General features: G+C 42.5%; 1 protein-coding gene across 1 annotated transcript in view; it reads left to right on the plus strand.

The window, feature by feature from the left end:
- Window positions 1-24434, plus strand: part of dnah9 (dynein, axonemal, heavy chain 9) — a 128776-nt gene that overhangs the window by 56291 nt on the left and 48051 nt on the right. Inside the window, exons 44-54 of the mRNA XM_041963466.1 lie at window positions 512-719; window positions 1806-1971; window positions 2676-2778; window positions 5913-6152; window positions 11342-11503; window positions 12408-12604; window positions 14976-15138; window positions 15460-15583; window positions 16656-16798; window positions 18722-18883; window positions 19140-19373. Coding sequence (XP_041819400.1) covers window positions 512-719; window positions 1806-1971; window positions 2676-2778; window positions 5913-6152; window positions 11342-11503; window positions 12408-12604; window positions 14976-15138; window positions 15460-15583; window positions 16656-16798; window positions 18722-18883; window positions 19140-19373 — 1902 coding nt within the window. The remainder of the gene's footprint in view (window positions 1-511; window positions 720-1805; window positions 1972-2675; window positions 2779-5912; window positions 6153-11341; window positions 11504-12407; window positions 12605-14975; window positions 15139-15459; window positions 15584-16655; window positions 16799-18721; window positions 18884-19139; window positions 19374-24434) is intronic.

Here is a 24434-nt window from a genome sequence, read left to right on the forward strand (position 1 = left end):
CCGCTAAAGCAGCAGAGCCATTATTACTGGCAAATTCTAACTTTAACCATGTCAGTATTGGGTTAAACAAACTAATTAGTAGAAGTGGTGGAAACTTGTTTGAGCTCATTTTAAATTAGAGTATTCACTGCTCACTTTGTCCACCGGAGAGGACTTTTTGGTCACAATTCTTTTCCAACCAAATTTAAGGGATCATTAAAAAAAGTGTATTTCTATTTGTATCGGCTTCAGAAATCATTTATCAAGCAAAAACGCAAAAACATTCCCTGCTCTAGCTTCTGCAATATTAGCTTTTTCATCTTTTCTGAACAAAAGACATTATTAACGACAGATCTCTTCACTGATTATTAGCAAAAGAATTGGTGGATTAATTGATAGTCATGATAATCATTAGTTGCAGCCCTGTAACCCTTTCAAATACACTAACAGGGATGAGATACAGTATATAAAACAGATACATAATGTATGTTTTTTGTATGTATACATATATGTGTTTGTTTCTCGTGTGCAGGCATGTCTGGTCCACACTACAGAGACCATTCGAGTTCGTTACTTCATGGACCGCCTGTTGGAACATCGCCGGCCCGTCATGCTGGTCGGGAACGCTGGGACAGGGAAGTCTGTGCTGGTTGGGGACAAACTGGGATCGTTGGACGCAGAGAAATACATGATTAAAAATGTCCCATTTAACTATTACACCACATCTGCTATGCTGCAAGGTAGGAACCATACATCTGTAATCGGACACATCAAGCTACTAATATTAATACAGAAAATATCAGACACCCACTTAAACTCACTGTGTACAGTCTGAGACTTCAACCAAAGATGCAGCTCGCTCCACACTGACACTCTGTTATTTGTTTTGAGTCATGGGTCTAAGTATAGATGCTGTTGGATGCTGTACGTACTGTAAAGCGGCCTGATAATCAGACTAAATTGCTGGGAGAAGCTAATGTTTTCAACATCTATCACAGGGAATAAATGTCAATTTCAGAGTTGTTATTTGTGTAAATTGACTGACAACAACCTGTTCAGCAGGACCGTTCTCATTCTTGTTTTAAAGGCCATTTTTCTGTTGTTGTTTTTCTTGGATGCAGCTAGAGGGCTATTAGCAAGGAAGGTGCATCCATAAAATCTGTAATTCGTTGACCGTTTCTGCACCTTGCAGAATTGAATTTGAATGTCAGAGATGTTGAAGGCGATTCAGAGGTCTGGGCCCAGGCTAATGTCCTCTGAGACAAACTTGGACTGATTAGATAAACATTATCTGACCACACATTTGCTGACAGAAGATAAAAAGGGATGATGGTTTTCAAGTTTGCTGTTGTTGTTTTTTGCTCGTGGAATAATTCCAAGAAAACCACAACAGTGCCGTGAGTCCCTCGTACACGGTGCACGTATGTGAGCTGTGAGCAGTCCAGTTGTGTGATATTCCCTTCTCAGGCTCTTTCATGTGAATATCAGGCAGACTCAAAAAATACTTTTTTACAGTATTTCAAAATAAAAAAAAGCAAAGGCAAAGACACATTTTGCTGCAAGCTTTTGATCTTTCTTATTTCCTACATGTAAAGCAATTTGTGACCCCGTAGATTTATGTCATGACCCTTTTGCTGGTCCCGACCCCCAGGTTAAGACAGCTGGCTTATGTACTCTTCCAGTTCAATCAAATGTCTCCACACTGACCTGTGACTTCAACTCTACACTACTCCATAACTATTGCTATTCAATTACATCTTTCTCAGCGCTCATTCCCTTTTTTCCCACGTTTCTGCTCTCTGCTCGTCCATTCGTCTCCTACACAGCCGTGCTGGAAAAGCCCCTTGAGAAGAAAGCAGGGCGCAACTACGGACCTCCAGGCAGCAGAAGACTGATCTACTTCATAGACGACATGAATATGCCTGAGGTGGATGCATATGGCACGGTGCAACCTCACACACTCATACGCCAGCACATGGACTACAACCACTGGTAAGGCTGTCATTTACATGCTGCTATTCAATATATATGTATGAGCAAACATGAGTGCATGCCTGAGCTGTTGAAAGCAGAAGAGACTGTGCCTCTCTGGGTGATTTTCAGAAAATACCACATCCGCAGTGGAATTGTTCATCAAATTAATTGGTTAAATGATGGACAGCTTCAAGGAATTTCTCAATGTATTAACATAGAGAAAGATAATTCAGATAATAGAGTGCCAGCAGCTGATGGGTATAACACCTTAATAATTCAAACACCTTTCTACTGAAAACACCTTCCTTTTAGTATTCAGACAGATCCCTGCCTCAGTATCAATATGCTACAACTTTTATGAGAGTCAAAAGTCAAATGTGAGTGCAGGGTTGTATGAATTCCCTTAAAAGGATTTTGTTGCTCATCTCCCTGACACAGTGAGGCCATTCTGAACATGGTTCCACTGCGTCAGACACAGGCTGACTGGCTTAGACACGGTCAGCCCATTAGAGATATGCTGGGAGGATTTCAGGTATGAAATTGAGAGGAAGGAGGACGCTACTGAGCCACGCCAGCTTAAGTAAGAGCTGAGGCGTCCATATCGGCAAAAGCGTGGTTAAGGCGCGTGTGTGTGTGAGCCAGGGCGTGTGTGCATGCAAGGATGTTAAGTAATGATTTTTTTTCCCCGGCATGTTTGTGTGTGTGTGTGTGTGTACTCCCAGGTATGACCGTAATAAGCTGCTTTTGAAGGAAATACACAGCGTTCAATACGTGTCCTGCATGAACCCCACAGCTGGCAGCTTCACCATCAATCCACGACTGCAGGTACACACACACACACACACACACACATACAGCATGTCCTCTCAGCACATTGTGTTCCACTGGTTATGCAACACTCTGCTGAGCTTACATGAGCGCTGGTTTTTCTTTTATGTTATCATGTTATCATCGCGTTATGAAGCAGATGACATTATGCGCTGCTCTGTAATCATTTGTCATTTTTTAGCAAAACTTTGGACGACTCTTCTTTGTCCTCGTTCTTGTTTGTGTATTCATTTTGACGTTCATTCATTTGATTTGAGTCAAACAAAACTTCACAAACTTTGCAAAAAGTAAATTACGACGTGTCTCTGCATTATGTTTCAGAATTCAGGAAATTACGCTGGTTTGCCCAAGGGTGGCGGCACATTATTTTCTTGTTCATTTGTTTGTCTGATGTCTGGAAAGTTTAGAAGAAAAACACAAGTGGTGAAAGTTGATGCCACAACAATAGTTCATGAGTTGATTCGGTTTTTGCAATATCACATCAGACCAGTTGACAAATGATGCAGACAAGACATGTTGTGTTGTGGTTACAGAGGCCTGAATAAGCTCCCTTAAAAAACAAACCAAGCTGCTGTGGCGTGTGCAGGTTTCAGATCGCTGTGTGACATCCATTCAGATAAATGACAGAAAAAATGATAAAAACAAAACAATCAGGAATGACATTATGGTCTATATACTGGTGTTTTGTTTTGTATTCTACTGTTTAGCCAATTAAACCTGCTTCTTTAAAGAATTCAAACTTTCTCACCTTGACTGTGGCACTCAGCCACAAGTCCATCGGATCCTTACAAAGATAAGAAAATTTAATCCTGTATTGATTGGAAATGCGGGTATTACATCAGCACAAAGACAGGAATAATCGCAGATAAATGGAGAAAATTAGAAACTAAATAATTATGTGTGTATAAAATAAAGCAATTATACTGAAACCCGAATTACAAGCAGTAGCAGCACACATACATCCTAAGCAAAGTGATACAGTAGTTTGATTAGTAGCAGCAGGTCAGCAAAGTATAGTATTATTAAGAATAAAATGATACCATCAGATATACCTGTGTGCACCAGAATAATGTATAGTGCAGTATAGTAGTAGTTATTAATCAAAAGCTATTCATACTTGTGCACAACAATGGTGCTCTATGGCACAGAGGAAGAAGATATACAGTGTCAGACTTTGATATCCACACAATGCCTGTCAGCATGATACAGTCATTGTTGGTTTTTGTCTTCATGGGATTTGATGACAATAATACAAGTATGGAACATTTCCAGCCTCATCCTTTTATGGTTTGGGGAAAGATCACACTACAGCAACATCGCGCTACCTCTGCCTGTCATCATTAATGTGACCACAAGGGGTCGCTTGTCAGGAGAGCACACACACACACACACACACACATCATTACGCTACACACCAGTGGGTACAAGTGTAAGACTCACATTGATCAGAATAGGTGACACGAATCCTTCAGACTTGATTGGATCACTCAAGAGTGGGTGGGGCTTAATGAACACCGTCTGATATGAGCTGTACAGGACTGTTGGTCTCCACCCACACCTCCCTCCCCAGCATTGTTCGATCAGGAGGACGTTGATGAGGGAGACGTTGACAAATTAGACCTCAGCCACACTCTTTGGAATTGTTAACAACATTTTTGCCAACTGACACACATCTCGGACCGCTGATAGCTCTGCTAGCTAGTTCAACAGCACACCAGCAAATGGCCACATGCAGTTTTAACACAATATGATGGCTAAGGTTAGCTAGTGGTGCTCTCTCACCCCATCTACTGGCTTCTCCCTATCTACCCGTTCTACAAAAGTAAAAATGACCCTCTCCAAGCTACTCATACATGCACATGCACACACACAAAAACACACACATGCACACACCAAAGCAAAAGATTAAGGAAAGATTAAGGAAAGAAAACATGTGTATGCAGATGTATTAAAGTACATAATACACACCATTAAAACTCAGAACAAAATGAAACATTAACAAACAGTGCGGCAGTGCTGGTCGCTGTTGATTGCAAAGATGACTTGGGCTGTTAAATGCTGTGATAGCAGCAGGAACAAAAGAATGCTTAGATCTTGTTGTTGCGCTGGAACAGTCTCCCCCATGGCTCAACTCAAAGTCTGTCTTATTTAAAATAAAGTCATTATAGAGCTGCTCTGCTGATGTCTGTTCAATACCAAAAGTCAAAACACTGACTTGGAAAAAAGTTGAAGGACATGATGAGCCATTCTAAACTTATGTAAGTGAAGCAAGAAAAACATTCATTTTAGCTTTTTTTTTTGTGTTGAGACTATTTCAGTCACCATTTTCTTGTTTTTCTGACCTGTAGACAGTTATTCTTGCACCATCTGAGACATTTCTTTTTTTTTAATCTCTTTAAAAAAAGATTGTCATTAAAAAGACTGGTGGCTGAGAGCATTCTTTTGAGCAACAAAACAGGTGATAAGGACCTATAATATGATACAGTGCAGAATTTACTTAATTTCATTTTACCAAAAAAAAAAAAAAAATCTCCACAATTAGGTTGGTGCTGAGATCCGTTCATGAAAGATTCGGTGAGGCTGAATAGTGTTACTGATAAGGACTGAGGTGAGAGGACATGTCAGGGATTTAAGCTCAGCCTCTCAAGACCTTTGACAGGGCGGTAATCAGCCGGTTCAGCTGTTCAGTTGCTTTTAGGTACCGACACAATCCAGGATTTATTCCAAAGGTCAGGAACCTCAAACAAATTAGGCTCATCCTGAACATAACAGATTGGCAAGGAGTGGAGAAGACTGCAGACAGGAGAGGGTGATCAGAAAACTGGAATAAGATTCTAATAAGCAGCATGTGATCAAAGACAGGACTGTCTTCTGGATACATATACAGTACATACTCATTGACAAACCTACAGGACTATTTTTCCCAACTAGAGTGATATAATTATAGGTCAAACTTATAGGCGGTCAAGTCTGAAAATGCACACTTGACTGAGCAGCAGTCTTTCTTCCCTCAATGCTGTAAACACCCACAAGGTGACCCTCGGTTTTAGTCTGCGAGATAATTCACTGCATCATTAGTGGGGAGCAACATGTTTATGGCTGCCTTGTTTGTGCCGCATCCCCCTCCATAGCGCCACTTCTCCGTCTTTGCCCTGTCGTTTCCCGGAGCCGAGGCCTTGAGCACCATCTACACCTCCATCCTGTCTCAGCACCTGGGAGGGGAGGGCTTTAACGGCGCCCTGCGGAAGAGCTGCCCCGCCCTGGTCCAGTTGGCCCTGGCCCTGCACCAGCGCGTCTCCTCCACCTTCCTCCCCACCGCAGTCAAGTTCCACTACATCTTCAACCTGCGGGACCTCTCCAACATATTCCAGGTGACACACGGATAGAAAATCTACACCAAGTCTGATCTACACAGATGTTCTTTTAGAAGAATGACCTCGGGTTAATCTTTTCACAGTTAAATGTCAGAAGTTAAATCGAAAAAGTTGGGCGCTTTTTCATACCGCTGCTCTTTCCATTTCAAACAAGGAGTTAGATATTTTGCCGTGATTCTCTCTGTTTTATGGCTCTGCTTCCCACGTGGAAAGAGCCAGGCTTCTGTCACTAATTTCTCATCTAAATTATTATTGATTTAAGAGCTGGGTCTGAAAGCTAGAAATAAGTCTGAAATAAGTGTAACAGAAAATAGAATGGATTTGCACTTCCACGGGTGTTAGTGATGATTTAATGTATTTAAATGAATATAATATCAGAGCGCGAAGGCTGTCAAGGGAGAAGCTTTTGGGGCCATATTTCTGTCAAAATCCTCCACGGTTTCATGGAGGGCAGGCTCTCTCATTTAACACACTCCGTTGTATAATTAATGCTTTAAGCCACTCAGCTATAGGAACTTCATATTTCATAATTCGATCTTGGAGTTTATGAAGGCAGCTCTTGAGTTCCCACTAAGCTGTTATTACACAATGTACAAAATACATAGTTGTTGTAATGTTCTGTTTCACATTCATATTTTAAAGCTGTATTCAGTATAATGTAATATATATCTAATATGAATATTTTATATTGCAATAGATCAAGCTACTGTGTGTAATGTAAAAGCAGTTGGTTGTACTAGATGAGCAGCTTAAAAACAGACTGCGGTGTCAGGAATGCAGGCAGCACGCTAACATGCTCACAGTAGCAATGCTAACACAGCAGGTGTAGTGTTTCCGTCACGTCTTTCACATTTTCTCTGTTCACTTGGGCTTTTTCAATGAAGTCATCTAATTGTGTCCTCTACTTGGTTTAATGGGACGAATTGTGCCATTGTGTTTCGTGGCAATCCATCCAACTGTTGTTGAGATACATGAGTGGAAACCTCAAAGTTTTCACTTTTCCAGTCAGATGTCTCCACGTCTGCCAAAAAGATTGATCCCCAGACAATGGATCGTGATGACTTTGGTGATCCCCTGACTTTTCTTGTGGCGTCACCATGATATTTGTGCTTGTGAAGGCAATTTGTGGTGTTTGCACGCCTAAAGTGATGGAAGCAGTGTGTGAAGAATGAAAAACGGGAGCTTTAGACAGAGGTTTAAACCCTGCCTACTTCTACACCTCAGCACACCTGACCAATCACTGCGTGATGTCAAATATAAATACAGTGTTCTGCCAGGGAGCAGGGTGTCAGACACGGATCAACTGTCCGACCACCGCTTCCTTTTAAGCATATTGAGACCTTAATGGTGTCATTTCATTGCGTCTTTAAGTATGTTCATTATTAACATTATTTCCTCTATGGTTACTTTATTTTATACGATTGTAATGAGTTGATTTGTTGTAGGATTGAGCCTCCTGCACTCTGAGATGAAGCATAATTACCGTCCCAAAGCTCAAGCCCACTTACCTTCCTGACCCTTGATCACTGTCTTGACACAGCAAAAGTTTAGCCGTACCATAGCACTTTGAAGCCAGCATTTGAAGAGGCATTCTGCCTCCTTCGTTAAAGTCTCTGTTTTATTTTAAGTGGTCCGCACAGTGTGACTGGACCCGTCCAGCTACCACAGAGAGGAAGCAGTGCCAAAGCTGCCTCGCCTTTCTCCACCCAATGAGAGAACAGAAAGAAAGCCAGAAAGGGACTCACAGAGCTCGTTTGAAGTTTTTCTGCCTAAGTTACTCAGCTCCTGGCTCTAACACCTTAGAACAGCCGGGAAGGGGCGAGCATCCTCTCAGCTCGCAGCTCTGCCTCAGCTGTAATTCCCCCACCGCACCCCTGTGCTTTTTGCACCTTGAGAAGTGGGAAAGCATTTGGCGGGACAGTACAAACGCTTCCTCTGATTTCCAGCGCGAGGCCTAAAATGGTTGTCACTCAGTGTTTTTCTGGCTTGACGTTTCAGATGTTTGCCTCAGCTGAAATAATTGGGGGTCTTTCTGTGATTCACTTTGTTTTGTAAAACTTTGGAACTCGGAGATGTAGCCGAAGGCAACCGTCTCATTATGATCAACTCTAATGAGCCAGAAAACTGAGCTCAGAGACTCTGTGTGAGCTTGCAACTCTTCTTGCAAAGGTGTTTTTAAATGTGACAAAAGGACCAGACAACACTAGAATTTGCATCTTTTTGAGAATATCGTTGCAGTTATTTGCTGACAAAATGCTCATGTAAGGGCCAACAAAATGTCTTTCTTTTTCTCCACTGCTTTTTTCCACTTTGTCCCGTACACTAGCTCTGCTTCCTTCAAGCATTAGGGCGACCATTACGCCAAGTGGATGTTAAATTAGACATACTGTAAGTGAAGCACAGCAGCCAAATTCCACTGATGGGGCAAGACAAACAGTTTGGCATCCGACTGGGAGCGTTGTCAAAGAGCTCTATTTGCCAGTGTTCGCTCTCTGCCATGACCAGCGGGCATATCAGAGGGCCTGTCTTCACCACGTCAGCCTAAATGAGCTCCTCGAAGCTCAAGAGGCGAGGGGAGGATGTGGGAGGAAGATGGACCAAATGAAAGAGGAGCGAAGAAACAAGGGAAAGAGAAAGAAAGAAAGAGCGTACGTGAGACTTGCGACGCAGAGCGGCGAACTGTACTGACTGCACAATATGTCTGTATGATGTTCCGTGGATAGTCAGCTGGGTGCATTTGTTAGCCGAGGAAGCATTGTTTGGGGCTCGGAGCAGCTGTCAGGCTGCGAGGAAAGCTCACCCGCTGCAGACAGCACGACAGACAGACAGACAGACAGAACGACAGATACATGCCGACACCCAGAACTCTCTAATCCCTCTCCTCTGAGTTGAACAAAGCAATGAAAGATCAGGGACAGGGAGGACAAGATAGTGTGCCAAAGTCGGCTGGATAGGAGGAAAACAAAGTTCTCTCTTCTTCTCAGTTTGTTAGCCCTTTGCCATTTGTTCGATTGATACAACATACAGCTAAACCTGCGAGTGTGACTGTTATACAGGGCTGCCATATGGTGTTTTCCTTTGCTCAGGCACACTTTTACGCAATAAATACAGGGTGTCATGATTGACACCATTAAGCAACGAAATGGAGTCGAAAAAGACAGATCTATTAAAAGTCAACGGATTAGATCATTCACACATACTTGCGAAAAACATCTTGGCTTTTGTAGTTCTAGAGTAGCGGTGATAATTCTGGCTCAGGCTGAATCTTCAGTACACACATCCGCGCAAATATGCACACAAACACAGGCACACCTCCCATCTGCACCATTACACAGTGGATTTAGCAGCCAATTGTCACATTCAGCGGTCTCAGATATGAAGGCAGATCAGATTCAGCTGGCTTTACCCCCGGAGATGATTCTGTTGATTGGAATAAGTTCTGGGGCTGGAAACACACAACATCTGCTTGCCTCTGCCTCTGCCTCCTGGGTGACAGTGTGCAGAGGGGAACAAACAGTGCCTGGGCGCCTCTTCGTCCCCTTCCTCATCCTATACGGCACCTGCTATGTGAGGCATCTAGATTGCGCCGAGTTCCGCCTGACTGCATCGTGAACGGTCCTGTGGGAAAGCCGACGCGTCACACGGGCCTCCTCCAAAGACACATTATTCATCAATCATCCACTAAACACTCATCTGCTCATTGTCATGATTTTCTGTTTTAATTTGGTCTTTTTTTTAACAAAGGGTGAAAAGGAGTATGAATTACAGACAGAAAAACACATCTATCTTCAGCCATACTAGTTTAATGGCCCCCACAGGATGATTCTCTGACTGTTATTCTAGCACCTCATTCAAGTTGAAATTTTGTTTTTGAGTAGAATATCTCCACAGCTATTGGATGGATTGCTGTGTTATGGGCGTTCAGGTACCCCACTGGTGAATTGGTCACTTTTAATAACTTTGTTGATGCCTCAATTTTCATCATCATCTGGTCAAAATTTCAGTTTGTAATTGTGGATCTTTCTCGTGTAACATAACAGGAATATAATTTACATTTAATTTCATTTAATGACAAATGATCCTTGAATCTTTGAACAGAAGACATTCCCTTCAGCCTCAGCTGTACATGTATAGTGCCAATTAGCACATTTTAGCATGATAACGCACTAAACTAAGATGGTGACCATTGTAATCCTACTAAAGATCACTGTACAATAAGACCTCAGACATTAAAATGTTAGTGTTGTCATTGTGTGCATGTTAGCGTGCCAACAGTAGCATTGAACTTAGCCTGGTCCAAAGTCACTCCCTCATTCACTCATTCATTACTCTCTATATAATATACACTTCATAGCTTACTCTAGACCAGGCATGTCAAACTCATTCCATAAAGGGCCATGTGGCTGCAGGTTTTTGTTTCAACCAAGGAGGAGCAAACCAGGCCAACCAATCAACATCAAGGGATCACTTAGTTATCAGCGGAAGACTCAGACCAGCTGATTAATTGATTCCAGCCAGGTGTGCTCCTCCTTGGTTGGAACGAAAACCTGCAGCCACACGGCCCTTTATGGAATGAGTTTGACATGCCTGCTCTAGACTAATTAATATAACTGAGATAAAAATGGCAGACTGCAAGTATAGATATATTATAGGAATATTACAGGAATACTACAGGCAGCAGTGTGTCTCTATGATCCTCTTGCTCTTCTGCGACTACACTTTGCTGCTTTGATCAATATGACACTCCTCTATGGAGTATATAGACTACAATACATCATAGAATTGAATATTTATTGTATATAAGTTTGGAGAATATTATAGATATTCCAAGATGAAGCTGACAGAAGGGCGGAGAAAAGGCACGATTACAAATCCATCTGCAGCTTCAGCACCGCTGACAGCGCTGTGGCTTCATCAATACACAGTCATATAAAGGATCAGTGAGTCAGGCAGAGTAGACTGAGTATTCAACTAAACAGCCCCCCTGCCCCTGCAGTCTCTCTGCTACCAGGTGAGGGAGAGGGGGATTCATTTTGATCATCTTGCTAACAAGAGGGATGGCATCCTTCCTCATTCCCCCTCAAATCACCAACTGTGCATTATCCTCCTTGTTGTGGCATAAAACGGCCAAATCAGCCTCTGGAATGAAACTCTAAGCCTTCCTCCCTCCCTCCCCTCCTGCCCAGGGCATTCTCTTCTGTACCGACGAGTGCCTGAAAGCCCCTCCGGACCTGCTGAAAATCTACCTGCACGAGTCCAACCGCGTCTACAGAGACAAGCTGGTGGAGGAGCAGGACTTTCAGCTCTTTGATAAGCTGCAGGCGGACACAGTGAAAAAGTTCTATGAGGTGAGAGTTTTACAAAGTTCAGCAAAGGAAGACAAGAACGAGAGGCTAGAGGATGGGGGGAGGAGGGGGAAATCATTAGGCTGCCTGCTCTGTGTCTGGACCTGGACATCAGTGGCCAACACAGCGAGGAGAAAAAGGAATGTTGGGGGGGAGAGAGAGGGCGGAGGGCCAGGAGAGGGTTGGAGAGAATATTAATCAGTGTGGTATGGGGGTCTGGCTGTCAGGGTCTGCACTGTCAGCCCGGCAAATTGGAAAACATTTTAATGGTTTTCTGTCCACTGCTCCCCTCACTACCCTCTCTGGCTCTATCGCATGCACACTAGTCATGCCACAATGAAGAACCTGACAAGTATATGTGTACACACACCCACAGAAAGAGGAGGAGAAGGCGGGAGAATAATGCTACCCACTCCAGAATATATTATTCAGAGTTGGCAGTTTCTGTATGCTTAGGACAATTTGCCCCTGTGTCACAGAGCAATATGCAGCATGTTTTCTTGCTATTTTTACATGCAAACAAGCAAATCTGTGGAGACCATTACTCTGTCAGTAAGTGCGCTTGATACTATAACAATGAAGACTGCACCAGAACATAATACAGATACAAATTTGTAAGAAAAAATGTTCTTCTTCATTCATCACACCTACTGTAGCTTTTACGGCAGCCTAAGAAAGGAGAGAAAACATCCCTAAGAGACACACAAAATCTCTCCAGTGAAATATTCGGGGGCCCCACAGTTGCCAGGGTGAAAATGAACTAGGTCACCCTCTGCGCAGCTGTGATATTCAGCTGTGTCCCTGTCCAGACTGTTTAAGCTTAACACTAATGTTATGCTGACAGGGGTAGTGTGTGGGTCTGTATGTTTACCACTGCAATATGTGTGTGTGTGCGTCCCTCCCCGAGGACGTGGAGGAGACTCTGGAGCAGACCAGGAAGATGAACCTGTACTGCCACTTTGCCCGTGGGCTGGGGGAGGCCAGGTACATGGCTGCGGAGTCCTGGAGCAGCCTCAATAAAACCCTGCTGGAGGTGCTGGACAGCTACAATGAGGTCAACGCCACACTAAACTTGGTGCTGTTTGAGGACGCCATGGCTCACATGTGAGTGGAAGTTTTGGAACCCTGGGGACTGTGTGGGGGAGTAAAGAAAAAGTTAAAAAAAAGAGTGTTTTTGTCAGTTCCTTTATTGTCTGTCAAGGAAATCAGCTGGCTTCCCAGGTATTTTAGGATTTGCAGTTCCATTTCACACACTGTCAAAAGCAGACAGGCAAATCTGTAAGAAGTCTTGCAGCATACATCATGGCGGCCCAACAGAAATGCAGAGAACAGGTTTTCCTTCAGTCTGAAAACATTTAAAGCAAACTATTAACCCCCAAACAAGCAGCTTTTCCCTTTTAATTACCCTTAAGTGGTTTTGAGGTTGGAAAAAAAACCTTAATGCAAACTGACTGACACCTTCATTTATTCTGGATCAGCTTGTTCCCATTTTTTCATGTTTAGAATGACCACTTTTCATGTTGGTCTCACTCTATCAAATTGACACATTCGAGATGTCACATTTCCCAAATTTCGGTCTCAAGGTGTGTCCCCTCACGTCATTCTTGCAAATTTGACTGCTGGACCATTTGTGTTTTTAACCCCCCTAAAATAACGATGTACCAACTGTACAGATGTTAAGCGTTAGCTAGCTGCAGGTGCATGAACTATATATGTTGGATATTCGTGAACCAGTTCGTATTGAGCTCAGCCTTGGTCTTAACTCAGAAATCACCAGGCACTCCGGTTCTTTCTCTTATTTGTCACCGCTCTCTCATTTTCCTCATCTCAAGCACATTCATAAATCCCAGGGAAATGGGATCACATGTCTATTTGCTATGCCCGCCTCTAAAATTCTGTTTGTGTTCATATTAGTTACTAGAAACACCCTTGCACTGGGTAACATTTTTCTTACTTATCATGAACATGGGCACTGGAGTTTATTTTTAGTCAGTCCCTTGTACATGGTCCTGGGGCTGCTGTGCACCAAACATGTATTAATCCACATCTGAAAATAGTCCCCAACAAGTGCATTATTTCCTCCTGCTTGAATAATGTTTGCTAAAATCTACAATATCCAGCTGTTTTACAAAATTACTGAGCCTTTTTTACAAATGAAACTAAATGTTTTTGTACCACTTTTTAAGGTCTATGTTTGACAGCCACATATGTTTAAATGGGTTTTGTTAGATTTAGCTGTACTTCTCCCGTAAATGTAAAGGTGTAAGGGCTTATTTGATATTTGAACTTCAAATTCCTGTATATGGAAGCATATCAAAGACATTGTGCTGGTTGGAATTGGTTTCTTTAGTAGGAGAGGGCAATATGTGTAGGATGATAGTGTGCAGGTAAAAATCCTGCATTGTGTATGAATATGTGCTTGCTTTGTTGACACCAGAAGATAAACCTGACGACAGCAGATAATATTCTGTTGCTATATATTTATGGCTCCACAAGTCATATAAGAAAAAACACCAGCATCTTCTTGTTTTAAAATGTCACTCCTTTTATCTATTTGATGCTCAGCGTTGTTTTTTCGGAACGTGTTAGCATGGAGCTGAATGAACGATCTGGCATAGATAGATATGTATCTGGCACAGATAGATACAGTTGCATTTAATATATTATAATATATATTATAAATAATAGATGTATTTTCTGAAGGAAATTAAAGTGGGCTCGCTAACACTCAAAACCACAGTTAAAAAAAATCTGAACAGGTTAAAGTGAAGTGTCAGTCGAAGTGGAATCATCAAGTGGAGCTGAGTGAGCGTAACTGCTCAAAGTATTTCTATTAGTTTGTACCTATATGAAAGTATCTGAATTAACATTTGAAGAGCTCAATGCATTTAAACTGTCACTGGAATATGAAAGCAGCTGAAGTGTCAGTTGATGTCTAAGCCACAAAAGCAAATAGGGTATTATATTAACATGCAAGCACTAGGAGTGCTGTAGGAGAAGAAAGCAGTTATTATATGGAAAGTAAGAGAACACGGTTGAAATGCCGGTTGAACTGTAAAAGGCTGAAGTTTTGAAGTGCTAGAGAAAGTCACTGTCTCAGTAGTGGCAGCAGTTGAAATGAAAAAAGTGTGTCTGTGAATTCATTTTGTCAACAAGCTGAAATTAAAATGAAGTCAATTCATTTTAAACACGGACACAATGAACATTCATCTTGTTTTACTGAAGGCATAAAGATCCTCTGGAGCACAGTACAATTTAGTCTAATGTTTCATTCTGCGCTGGTGCATCTGTATAAAACAGAGTGATGGCCAGTATTAAAGCAGAGAGAGGAGACAGAAACTATGTGTGTTTGTTTGTCTTATGAGTCAGAGATTGTCTTTATCCGGCTCGCCTCCCCCCGCCTTTTATCTCACCCTTCCACTGATTCCTCCTTCACACCTTTCCCTCCCCCGACTGTCTGCACCTCCACATGTAGCTGCCGTATAAACCGAATCCTGGAGTCTCCACGGGGTAATGCGCTGCTGGTCGGAGTGGGCGGCAGCGGCAAGCAGAGTCTGACCCGTTTGGCTGCCTTCATCTCCAATCTGGAGGTTTTCCAGATCACCTTGAGGAAAGGATACAGTATCGCCGACCTGAAGGTTTGAGCTGGATTTCATGGCAAAGATAGATCACACTGCAAGAAACATCCGTCCGAACAACTCAGTTAGTCTCATGTTAAGTGTTACGAAGTTTCTTGCAGCTCGGTTTAAATTTAAACATGGGGGTGTCTCTGAGTGAAATGTGGACCTAATCCTCACTATGTAAACACAGTACAGGTAATCCATACAGTATCCTCACGAGTGATTCAGGTCCCGGGCATGTATCACTGCAAAATAACAAATCTTTAGCCCTCTCACAGCCCAATCTCATTATGTGTGTCACTCTCCCACTCCATCTCTGTCCCTGTCCCTGTCACCCAGGCTGACCTGGCATCCCTCTACATCAAAGCTGGCGTGAAGAATATTGGCACCGTGTTCCTAATGACCGACGCCCAAGTGGCAGACGAGAAGTTCCTCGTTCTGGTCAACGATCTGTTGGCATCGGGTAACAGCAGGCTTCGCTAATTACCGCGTGTCATGTTTTGCGAGAGAGAAATGCTTTTGCTTTGCCACGGCGACAAATCACTGTGCTGCCATTTCTGCAGCATTACTCATCAGCTACAGCACATCATTGTGAAGAATTGCAAGAGAGGCTGAGCTTCACATTGAGATTTATACTAGGATGTTTGGAGGGTGCAACAGATAGCCTTATGAAATATCAATATAAAATTATATCACATCTATCTATCGTAACTCATATCTACAATTCTTTTGGATGTTGATGGCTGTTTGAACTGACAGCCAGCCTTTCAGAATATTATTGGCCAGATAAAGAATGGGGACAGCATTTTATTGTGCAGGAGATTGTCGTAATTTGACTGAATTAAATCAGTTTATTTCTTTGATCACCCTGATAAAAAAAAAAATAAGTTAACTGCTCCTAGCAACTGCTTCAGTTTGGAGAGAAAATAACAGTCAACAAAAAGCAGCTACAATGAACACGTCAGACTGAATAATGAAGTGAAACAAAATGCCAGTTCATTCTGTTTATCAGGCTGCAATTAGGTCCAGGGTTTATTTTTTTGCCCTGGTGTCACATCAGAACAGGTGTTGAGCCAATCAAAGGGCCATTTGTGCCGAGCAGAGGGGCAACCTCAGCCACTGGGAGAGGCATTAGGGCAACAATTAAGCAATTGGATGCGCCTGGTGAATTAAAGGTTCATAAAGAAACAGCACAAACATCTCATCTGAGGTCAGGATAGCAACTGGCAATTTTTAGATGCTGTACAGTGCACATTGCTCTGCTCGTCTTTGCTCCTGTGAGGCTGTGACTTACAGCAGATCTCTGCATTAGCATAAGCCCTCTGTATGAACCCCTCCTGCCACCACCTCCATTAACACACCTAGATTTCATATAAGAGTCTCAGTGTCAGCTCAGATCCTTACAAGATAAGAAAGTTCAAGATAGTTCTCGCACAAGTTGAGCTCTCTGACAGAAAAAAAAAAATCACAATGACTGCTTCCCAGAACCTTGGTGGTCTTCCCAGTGGTAATGTGGGTGATTTTATTCATTCAAGGAGAGATTCCTGACCTGTTCCCGGACGACGAGGTGGAGAGCATCATTGGCAGCGTTCGGCCAGAGGTCCGGGGCTCGGGATTGATGGATACAAGGGAAAACTGCTGGAAGTTCTTCATCGACCGGGTCCGCAGACAGCTCAAGGTGAAGCAGTCAGATAGTCAGACAAGTGTAGGACAAAGAGCCGTTTGTGTTCTTTATTACTCTGCATTTCACTGCTAATCATCCAGAACAAGTTGTTCCTGGTGGGTCTCCTCAGGGGGTAAGTTTTCCATTAATCTCTCTCATAGAACTGCGTCAGTATTTGATCTCCACCCTCTCTTAATATAGCAGTAGCATGCCGCCTCACACTCTAATTTACCATTCCAGAATAAAAAACCCATACTTGGATAAACATCTGGCTTTATGATGAAGCCTTTCCCCAGACAATTTTCTTTCCTGACATTTTAAGATGAACTTGACTGCTTTCGGAGGCAGTGGACGTCATTATAAATCACCGACATGAGCAGAAAAGCCGCCGTTTAGCTGCAGATAATTTCACCAACGTGTAGCTGCTTTGTTCCCCTTGGGGAGAGAGGGATTCCAGGGGGTTGCTTATCCTGTCATTATTACAGTGTGCACCACCACCGCCACCCACATCCTCCACCCCCGCTTTGCTCCCAGCTCGAGCCTCCGTGGGCTGGAGAGTGAATAAATGGGGAAGGCAGTCCCATGGGTACAGGCTTGTACAGAGTGGATGTCTAACCATTTGGCTCTCTGTCTCTCAAATTGTCTGTGTGGATGGATGGAATGGGCGCTTTCTCAAAAATGTTGGCAATCTGCTTCAGAATGTTTGCATGGAATCTGCTGAGCGTGTGTCTCGGTGCGTAACCCTCCACAAGTGAGTTGCAAGATGACATCGTGGTAGGAAATATTCAAACTCTTGCACACAAACTTATACTTTTTTATTGACTTTGCTTCTTTCTTGTGAAATACTGCATCGTTTTACCTCGTCAGGCCTCTAATGAAACAATCTGAGAAGGGACAACTCGTACCTCAGGGCAACAGACCCAAATACACTTACAGTGATACACAGCGACAGATCCAAGCCAACTTTATGTCTGTCAAAAGCTGATCTTTACAAGTAACTCTCACTGTCTGTGCACTCCTGTAGCTGTGTGTGTGTGTGTGTGTGTGTGTGTGTGTGTGTGTGTGTGTGTGTGTGTGCCTGTTTCAAGCCCTCCGGTTCCTGAAAAAAATCCTACACTGACAGAAACTTCCACTGCCTGGAATCTGTACATTGCATTTATTTCCTAATGTGGCAATAGACATGGTAAATCACCTCTTATTGTTACACATGTACCTCTACCAGTTTTGTACTGGACCTTTGTACACTAATCTGCAGTGCAAAGAAAATGGGGGCCAATAGAACCCACAGCTAATTTTGGATCCAGGCCCTCTTGTAGGATAATTTCAGCCCTGCATGCAGCCTATGACAAGATGTCCCATGTGATCATGGCTTCGTATAAAGGGGTCCCGAGCAGGAAAGGTGCCGTTAGGACAAGCTGATTGAGATGGATTTTGACTAAAATGAATGCTGTAAACTTATGACACATGTAGCACTCCTCCGGATGAAAGCAGTGTGTTCAACAGAGGGAATGTAAAATATGCATGCAGCTATGGTCGGTTATCATCAGCAGGGTCTGGGTGTGCTTTCTCTATGTTTGTTTCTTCAGTCTAACCGTATCGAGCATCTGGCTGAGCTTCTCAACAAGCCAGCTGTTTGTCTCCAACAGTGAAAATCAGTCTGACGTAGCCCACAGCTCACCACATTCTTTTAATTCACATGCTTGCTGGAGGCTTTATTTGCTTAATGATGTAGCTGCAAATAATTAATTCACAGTTTTCCATTCCCCCTCTTGACCATGAAGAAGTGCTAATCAGAGCAGGAATTCCCTGCCTCTCCGTCCTCAGGCCGACGGTGACTCGAGCTGTACTCACAGAGACAAAGTAGATGAGTATGATCTCGCTGCTGTATCAGACTTCACACTCAATTCTGTTTGACCTTGCTGTGTTTGTGTACTCTAGGTGGCTCTGTGTTTCTCTCCAGTGGGGAGTAAGCTGAGGGTTCGCAGCAGGAAGTTCCCTGCAGTGGTGAACTGTACAGCGATCGACTGGTTCCACGAGTGGCCACAGGAGGCGCTGGAGTCGGTCAGCTTCCGCTTCCTCCAGGAGGTGGAGAATATTGAAGTAAGAACAGCTCATGCTTTAATATACACACAGGGACGACGCCACCCACAAAAATGATGTTCACACTCTGAAAATATAATTTAAAATGTCAGGCACCGTGACACAGCAAATGTGATATTAATTTCAAGAGCAGACCGGAGGCCCCGAAAATTAAACTCAGAGCCGGAGCCTCAGGAAATATTGCTTTCCAGACAAATCTGCACAGTCACCTCCTTTAATGTGAAGTAACCAGTTCTGTGATTTCCAATTCTCGCAGCCCCAACTGAAGGAGTCGGTCAGCAAATTCATGGCAAACGTCCACATGAGCGTCAATCAGACATCCAAGGAGTACCTGGCCAATGAGCGACGCTACAATTACACCACGCCCAAGTCCTTCCTGGAGCAGATCAAGCTGTACCGCAGTCTGCTGGGCCAGAGGAGTAAAGACCTCACCACCAAGATGGAGCGGCTGGAGAACGGCCTGCAGAAGCTCAACAGCACCTCCGCTCAGGTACTGTTCACAAGCACCCATGTGAAACTTACGATGATGCATTTTTGCCCCAGGTCTCATACAAAATGTCCCCGATTATAGTCTGACTCCCCAAAATACTATCATTCATGGCATCTTGACCCATCGTAGCCAGGGACTGGACCAGGCTTAGCTGTTTCATTGTTCTTTCTGACTCTAATGCATTTTCTCATAGAGGCATTAGGGGCCTCTGCAGTTAAAGAGTTGAGCTTCTTGTCCGTGTCGACTTAGAAGTCGATCTGAAAAGTTTGCTCTTGACGTTGGAAGCAGCAGTTAAAAGCAGCTGACCACAAGGTCCATTTAGTAGCTGTGGTTAATATGTTTTAAATATTTGAAATCTGATCCTAATTTTTAAACCAACATGAATTAGAAGTCTTTGAAATCCTCAGATTTTTTTTCTGAAAATCTTCTCTTCCATCACAACTGGACAAAGTCCTTCTGCTGAAGAAGACCATGTGGTGTTATCAAAAGCTCCAGAGCAGCTACTGATTGGACCTGGTGGTCAGATTTGTCAGCAGTTGGAGGGCTGTCGAGTTGTTGTGCTAATTTGACCACAGCATACCTCTGTTCTGTTTTCAATAGTGGAGCTCCAAATGAATTTCACATTCACCCTAAAATAAACCCATAAACTTGTTTTTGATTTAAAAATATATATTTAAATTTAAATAAATACCAGAATATTAGACTTACAATTCATGTGGGGTCATGACCCCATTGTAAAGCATTGAAATGGGCTAAATGCATACAAGCATGCATGCTGCATTATGATTACCATTCACTGGTCCAAAAGACACATTAGGAGTCCAGGGGAGGTATTTTATTTTGAAATGTTGCATATATTGCAATCAGCTTCCTGACAGAGGGTTCTTGCCTAATTCTAAATATATAATTTTTTGATTTGTACATGTAATAGTCTGCACCCGTTTCTTTTGCTTTCGTCAAAAAGGAAAAAATTCCAGTATTTATCAACCTGGTTCTTATTCTCATTATTGTAGCAATTTCGTGTCTCTGTTGTAAAGATCTAAGAGATGTGCACTCTGGTAAAACAATGTTTATCAGGGCAAGCAGTGTGAAGCTTTCCAAATATACTTCAGTTTTGCAGAAATCATTTCAAATATTTCAGAAATTAGCCACCTTCATTAGCTATTTTGCTAGAAGTATCTGCCCGGATCTGTGATTCCTGAATCTCTGCGACGGAGGTGGAGATTGCAAAGTTAGCAGCATAGTCAGAATGATCATGATTATGGCAATAAGACACAGGTTGGAAAATACCCACACTTCCCTCAAATTCAGTCATACACTGGTTCCACCTCTGCTGTTTGGGACCTTGAGCACTGCCGGTTTCCTATCATACCAGGTAGTGAATGTCCTCACCTTATAGCACAGGTGTAAATTGGCTGCCATCAGTTGGCTAGAATGAGATGCAGTAGCAGTGAGTGCAGATGAGCATCACTGTAGCTGTTAGCTGTTAATCCAATGGTTGCCATTGTGTTTTGAAACGCAAAAATCCTATATATTAAGTGTTTTTGCATCTCCTTATATTGAATTATTATTGTCTTTTCATAATAAGACACTTCCTTTTAAATGCTTGTGTGAACTATTTGAATACTGTGAGTCCCTCTCTCAGCCGCTCCCTGGAGCTGCAGCTGAGCTTCACATTGTGCAGAATCATGCAGTCAGGATACTGATGAAGACCAAGTGCTCCCACATCACCCTTATCTTACCTTCTTTGCACTCGCGGTCAGTTTCTGTGACAATCCCTTTCCAAATTTTACAGATTACACACAAACCTTTGTGTGTAAACATGGCCAGTGGCCAGATTTCATCAGTGAATCAATGTGTTTAACTCTGTATTGTCCAAAAGGCCTTTCAGCTGTTCCAGAGTCCAGGTTGAAGGTCTATCTTTTAAATCCTGCCTCTCTGTCCTTACTCACTGAAAGATACCTGCTTTATACTGTTCTATGTTACCATTTTAACATCCTCTTTCATCTCTTTTGCTTCTATCCTTGAGGTTTGTATAATTATACTTTGCTGTTCTATCTCAGTTTCTTTTTTGTACTTCTTTTTCTAAATATCGTTTTTATTTTTTAACATTTACGCTGTTGCTCTTATTGTATCTAGTTATTGCAGTGTATTTCCCCTTCACGGGAAAGCACTGTCATTAGTACTTCTATTGGTCTTAGTAATAATATTAGGTCTAGTAGTAATAATAACAGTAGCTATATCTTTAGTAATATAGGTTGTAGAGGTTGTTGTTGTAATACTACCATAATAGTAGCAGTGTCAACAGTAAAAGTAGTTGTCATAATAGTAGTAGTAATAGTAGTAGAAAGAGTAGAAAAATAATAGTATAGTAGTACAACATATTATTAGTATTTATAATGTAATAGGAGAAAGGTATTAGTATTAGTGCTGGTAACATAGTAGTAGTAAAGTATTAGTAATGTAGTACTAGCAAAGTGGTAGTATTAATAGTGGTAGTGATGTATAGTTGTACTTGCCACCATCTGTGCCATACACAGAGTTAGCCCCACTAAGCTATAAGTAGAGCAAAGAAAAAGCTGGTGGACTTTTCGTCTTTTCTTTATTTTGAGAAATTTGTGCGTTTGCATCATTTGACGTTTCCATTTTTAATATCGACACCTGGATCCATTTGTCCAAATGTTTACCATCTCCACACCTTTGCAGACGAGAGCCGTATGAATTATGCAACACGAGGTCTGTGTGTGAAGAAGCTCTAATTATAGTGGGTCTACTACTGCGTAGAAGTGAATGTAAAACCAGACACACATATACATAATTTCCCCCTCACATACTTTGCATCATCACTTTTTTGCATAAGCATGCCCACACATGCCCACCCGCACAAAATCACACACACGCATAAACACCCTTTCACATACGCAACATCAATGTGTTGAAAGCCCCAGAGCGTCCTCTGTTTTTGTTCCCCGTCGCCCATTCACTGTAGAAATGAGCCAGCACACACATGCACATACATATAGGGGCTGTATGGTAATCGAGGATCCTTGTAATTAGAGAGCGCACCCTCTACAGCGGCAAGAAACCATTAATGCATCCTGTTTGTTAGTGCATCCACACTGATGGCCGCTCTACTATAAGTGCTGTTATTTAACATTCTGTGCAGGAGAATCCGTGGCTCACCAGGGGCTGCTGTGGTCATGATTAACAAGGAGGGTTAAAGCAAAAGATCTGTGTGTGGGTGTGTGTGTGTGTGTTGAAGACCTGTATTACTCATGTTGTGGGGACATAAAGCTGTTTAGACATTATGGGGACTTGCCTCCCCTATGGGGACAAAACACAATTTCCCAATAATGTAAATCATTACATTATACAGTGAAGACTTGGGTAAGGTTAGGTCAGGTGTAGGTTTAAGTTGAGGTTAGGGTAAGGGTTAGGTAAGCAAAGGTTATGGTTATGGTTCGGGAAGTCTCCAGGAAATGAATGGAAGTCTATTTGATGTCCCCAAAAGTAAAGAAAACATGACTTTATATCGTGTGTGTGTGTGTGTTTGTGTGTGTGTGTGTGTGTGTGTGTTCAGTTCAACGCAGAGCTCGCCCACTCATATTCTCATAAACACTCATTGGGGCAGACACACACACACACACACACACACACACACACATACACACACACACATACACACACATATGCCTCAATACTAGTACTTCTAGCAGAAATTGTAATAGTATTCGCAGTTCTAGTAAGTAGCTGTAGGATTTGTAATTGTAGTAGTTTTTGTAATGTAATAATAATAATAGTGACAGTGGTAGTGGTAGTTGTAACAGTCGTAGTACAAGTAATACTTGTAGTATTACAAGTAGTAATAGTAGTAGCAGTTTTAGTCATCGCAGTAAGAGGAGGAAGAGTAGTAAAATTGGTTCTACTAGTAATGATACATAAGGAGGGTTGTAATCGTAATACTAGGAGTGATAGCAGTACTAGTAATACTACTTGAAGTACAACTGCTCGTGTTAGTTGTAGTGTTAATACTTGTATATTAGTAGTAGCAGTTGCAGGAGTAGAAGTAGCCACAGGAATAGTAACAGTAGTAGGAATTAGAATGGTAGGATTAATTCCAGTAATGGTACAAATAGTAATAGTTTTCCTAAGATTAGTAGGAGCTGTATCAGTAGTAGTAGCAATAACAACCATGACAGACATGATGGCAGTTGTAGTAACAGCAGTAGTAGGAGTAGTGCTAGCAGTAGTTGTATTAGTAGTTAATTACAGCAGCAGTTAGCAGGCTCCTCCTGTAGTTAGCAGAGCGGTGTTAAATGTAATGTTTCCGAGCGGCTCTCAGAAGCGGCTGCATCCTGACAGCTCTTTGCACCGGGAAAAAGGAAAAACGTTGGCTTGTTTTATGAAGCCAGTCAGGAACAGAGACATGTTTTCCTGCTCGGATTTCCATCTGATCGAGATAAACACCGAAGCCGCTCAGATGTATTGACTATCACCCGTGTCTCCCACCAATTAGTTTGTCATTCTTCTCCCTCTCCCCCACCCACCCCCTCCTGTCTCCCCCCCCCCACCTATTCATCATGTTGATAGCTCACTTGGTGCTCCTCTAATGGTCGACCAAATCTTTTGCGCGGAATCGTCACAACCCGAAAGGGCCGTCTTCCCTCCAGCCTGATTTGCGGTTTGTTAATTAGCTGAAAGACAAGCATGAAAAACAGTCTGTTTTTATTTCCCCAGTGCAACATTTTGATGGAGTCAGACCGTAATGCACAACCCTATTTGTCGGGGAGTTATGAGGAGTTTGTAACAGCTTTAATTTCTCTTTACGACCGTCCTTGGTCTGTGCATTTGTGTGTGTGTTTGTGTGCGCTGATAGCAGCTCTTGATCCTAAAGCTTTTATTTTTCTCCAGATATGCATGCCATTCATCTTTTCCCACCCCGTTATCTGCTCGGACAGAATTAGATTTTTTTTCTAGTAGTGGATTAAAGGTCACATGCATGGTCCATGGCACAATCCCTCAGAGCACAAAATGTTATCCGCAAAGGTTTAGGCCCTTTGT

This window comes from Chelmon rostratus, chromosome 21, assembly GCF_017976325.1.
Source record: "Chelmon rostratus isolate fCheRos1 chromosome 21, fCheRos1.pri, whole genome shotgun sequence".
NCBI classification, from domain to species: Eukaryota; Metazoa; Chordata; class Actinopteri; order Chaetodontiformes; family Chaetodontidae; genus Chelmon; species Chelmon rostratus.